Source organism: Penaeus japonicus, unplaced genomic scaffold (assembly GCF_977035675.1).
Source record: "Penaeus japonicus unplaced genomic scaffold, GWHDUDI00000001_assembly GWHDUDI00000040, whole genome shotgun sequence".
In the NCBI taxonomy this organism is placed as follows: Eukaryota; Metazoa; Arthropoda; class Malacostraca; order Decapoda; family Penaeidae; genus Penaeus; species Penaeus japonicus.
In genome coordinates this window covers 9,005,795-9,008,294 of record NW_028234442.1, presented here as the reverse complement: position 1 = coordinate 9,008,294, position 2,500 = coordinate 9,005,795, and the positions used below count along the sequence as shown (strand labels likewise).

At 45.0% G+C, this 2,500-nt stretch overlaps 1 protein-coding gene across 1 annotated transcript in view; it reads left to right on the top strand.

Annotated features, from left to right (window-relative positions):
* The first annotated feature begins 294 nt into the window (after positions 1 to 294).
* The window catches only part of MCPH1 (Microcephalin), a 23,149-nt gene continuing 20,943 nt past the window's right edge, over positions 295 to 2,500 (top strand). The window contains exons 1-2 of the mRNA XM_086534033.1: positions 295 to 468; positions 2,102 to 2,500. The exon at positions 2,102 to 2,500 is cut by the window's right edge and continues 945 nt beyond it. Of these exons, the coding sequence (XP_086390159.1) occupies positions 2,113 to 2,500 (388 nt within the window). The 5' untranslated portion in view covers positions 295 to 468; positions 2,102 to 2,112. The remainder of the gene's footprint in view (positions 469 to 2,101) is intronic.

The following is a 2,500-nucleotide window of genomic DNA, read 5'->3' as shown; positions in this document are numbered from 1 at the left end:
ATGCAAACTGATGTCAGACTGAGTACAGTGTTTACGCAAATTTTCTAAGCAAGCTCTTTGATAGCAATAAACTAAACACTGTTTTTTTAATAATTGAAGGTAAACACAAAAATCTTATCTAAGCCAATGACACCTCGCCGAAGATATCTTTGAGACATGTCCGACACGGAGACATGATGAATACAACATGGAACAGAACCTATGCCCTAACTACATAACAGTTGAACGAAAAAAGCATCTAGCATCAACCAAAGACATCATCAAGCCAAAGACACCTCCAAGATATCTTCACCCCGTAGACATCTCTCAACACATTGAAGCGCGGCCTTTGTTGTTCCCGAGTGGGGACCGAAATTGAAATTTCGAGGATTTCCTTCTTTGCGGTTTTCTTCGTTTTTATGTGTTTTCTGCGACATTTCCCCCCTCGTTTTCCTTTCTTCGATTTCGGGGAGAAAGAGGCGGCGTGAGGTAAGTGTGGAAGGAGAAACTATCGTTTTTATGCGAAGGAAAGAAGGAAATTGTCAGTGGAAAAATGATGGATGTCCATGTCTCGTAATAATGTATTTCATTCCAGGAAATTAGTTGATTTAGTTTATTAGTTTACAGTTACAGATTTTCCAAATACGAGTCTCACTCTTGCTTTTATTTTGTTTAGTTTCACTCGCATTAACTTGTGCTATATTATATGAGGGTAAGTGCTAAATAGACAGACACAAAGGCAGATACACATACGGGTTGATGAATAGGTATATTTTATCCAAAACATGAATCATAAGAGGTTTATGGTGCTCCTACATCTCGATCCGAATTCCCTCTCGCCGGGAACAGACAGTGAGGCCTCCTTTGGGGGGCAACAGACACGACCCGAGGTTTGGTCCCGAAGGATCTCACTGGACGCGTTGTATGCCTCTGGTGGTGTTGAAGGAGACGAGAGAAACAGCGGGGTCGGCCTTGGGAGGGCATGAAGTACACCTGGGAAATTGGCAATAGACAATAAAGAAGGCTAATGATAAAAAAGGAATATCCCGGTACACAAATGAGGTGCAAGAGAAGAAGTGGTTTCCAGGATAGAGCTTGGAATCCTTCCCCAAGGGTTTGAATAGAACCATGTAAACACAGAAACACAACAAGTGCAACACAGGAACGACATCCACTGCCATGAATGAATCTTCACAAGGGAAGGATAATGAGTCAACCAGATATTGCACGAGATGCCCACAGTGACTCGGGTCGCTGCAGACTCGTGTTTCTAGCACAGACCAACAAAGCTCTACCTTGTATACTCTTGCAAGACAGAGCTGGTAGGCCTGTCTGGTAATTTGCTATCGTAAGGAACCAGGCCAAGGTCTGTCATGCCAGAATGTTCTTGCTTGAGAATGTTTCTTCATGCAGTCTTGTTCAAGACGGTTAGCGGAAGTCTACAAGATGTAAATGTTGGAGGTTTGTTGTCCTTGGCTGCAGTGTTGACAGGGGAGGAGGCAGTGGTGGTCCCTGAATGGTGCCCCAATTTATTACTCTAATATTTTTCCTACAGAAGAACCAAAAATACTACATCTGGTTAATAAAAGTCACTAGCAATCCATTGAGACCATAGTTATTATTCTAATTGGTGTCCTTGTAATTAAGACCCAAGTTGCATAAGGCATCTATGATGAATTATTAGTAAGTCTTGAAATGCGGACCATATATAGATAGCAAAAAGATAAGGTACTGCCCTTTTAGAATACAAAAACAGAAACCAATCTATAGAAAGTGAAGGTAAGCCTACAATTACTTATCAAAGATCCGCACATTAGTTCAAGTGACTATCATGGCCTCTGTGCCTTTAGTACTCCAGTGAAATGATAACAAACCTCCAACATGAGTATTCTGGAAAGACAGAGCTTAGGGACTGTCCTAGAGATTTGCTACCAAATAAGGATACAGCTCAAGCCCTGTCTTGCCAAACATATGAGGTGGAGGTTGGTCTGCTTTTTCTGGGGTGCTGAAGGCATGGAGGCAATATGTTATGGCAAAGTAATGATATGTATGTAGATGGATACTTCTTAAATACCATTAATGTGGAAGGCAAACATCTCAATACCTCTTCTTCTGGCTTCAGGTGAGGCAGCCATGAAGAGGAGGGGGAAGGGCCCTGCGAGGCGGTCGCAGGACATGCACTCCGTCCTGTTCAACCGGAGGAGCCAGCCCAGCGTGGACTCGGTGGTCGTGCCAGAGACGCCCACCAACCTCACCTGCGCACGTCCCAGCACAGCCCCGTCCTCCTCCATGATGTCGGTGATGGAGACCCCAGAGGACGAGGCAGGGGGTAGGGCACGGGGATCATCTCATGCCCCACTGAACGTCCAGGGTGACAGGGGGACTGGCACAGAGATCCCCACAGACAGCAACAGTGACAGGGATGAGATCAACAGCTCGACTGTGCTGGACATCACGCCTGACCTCAAGCTGGGCAAGCGGAGGAACCTCATGTCTATCCTGGAGTCTGAGGATTCTTTCG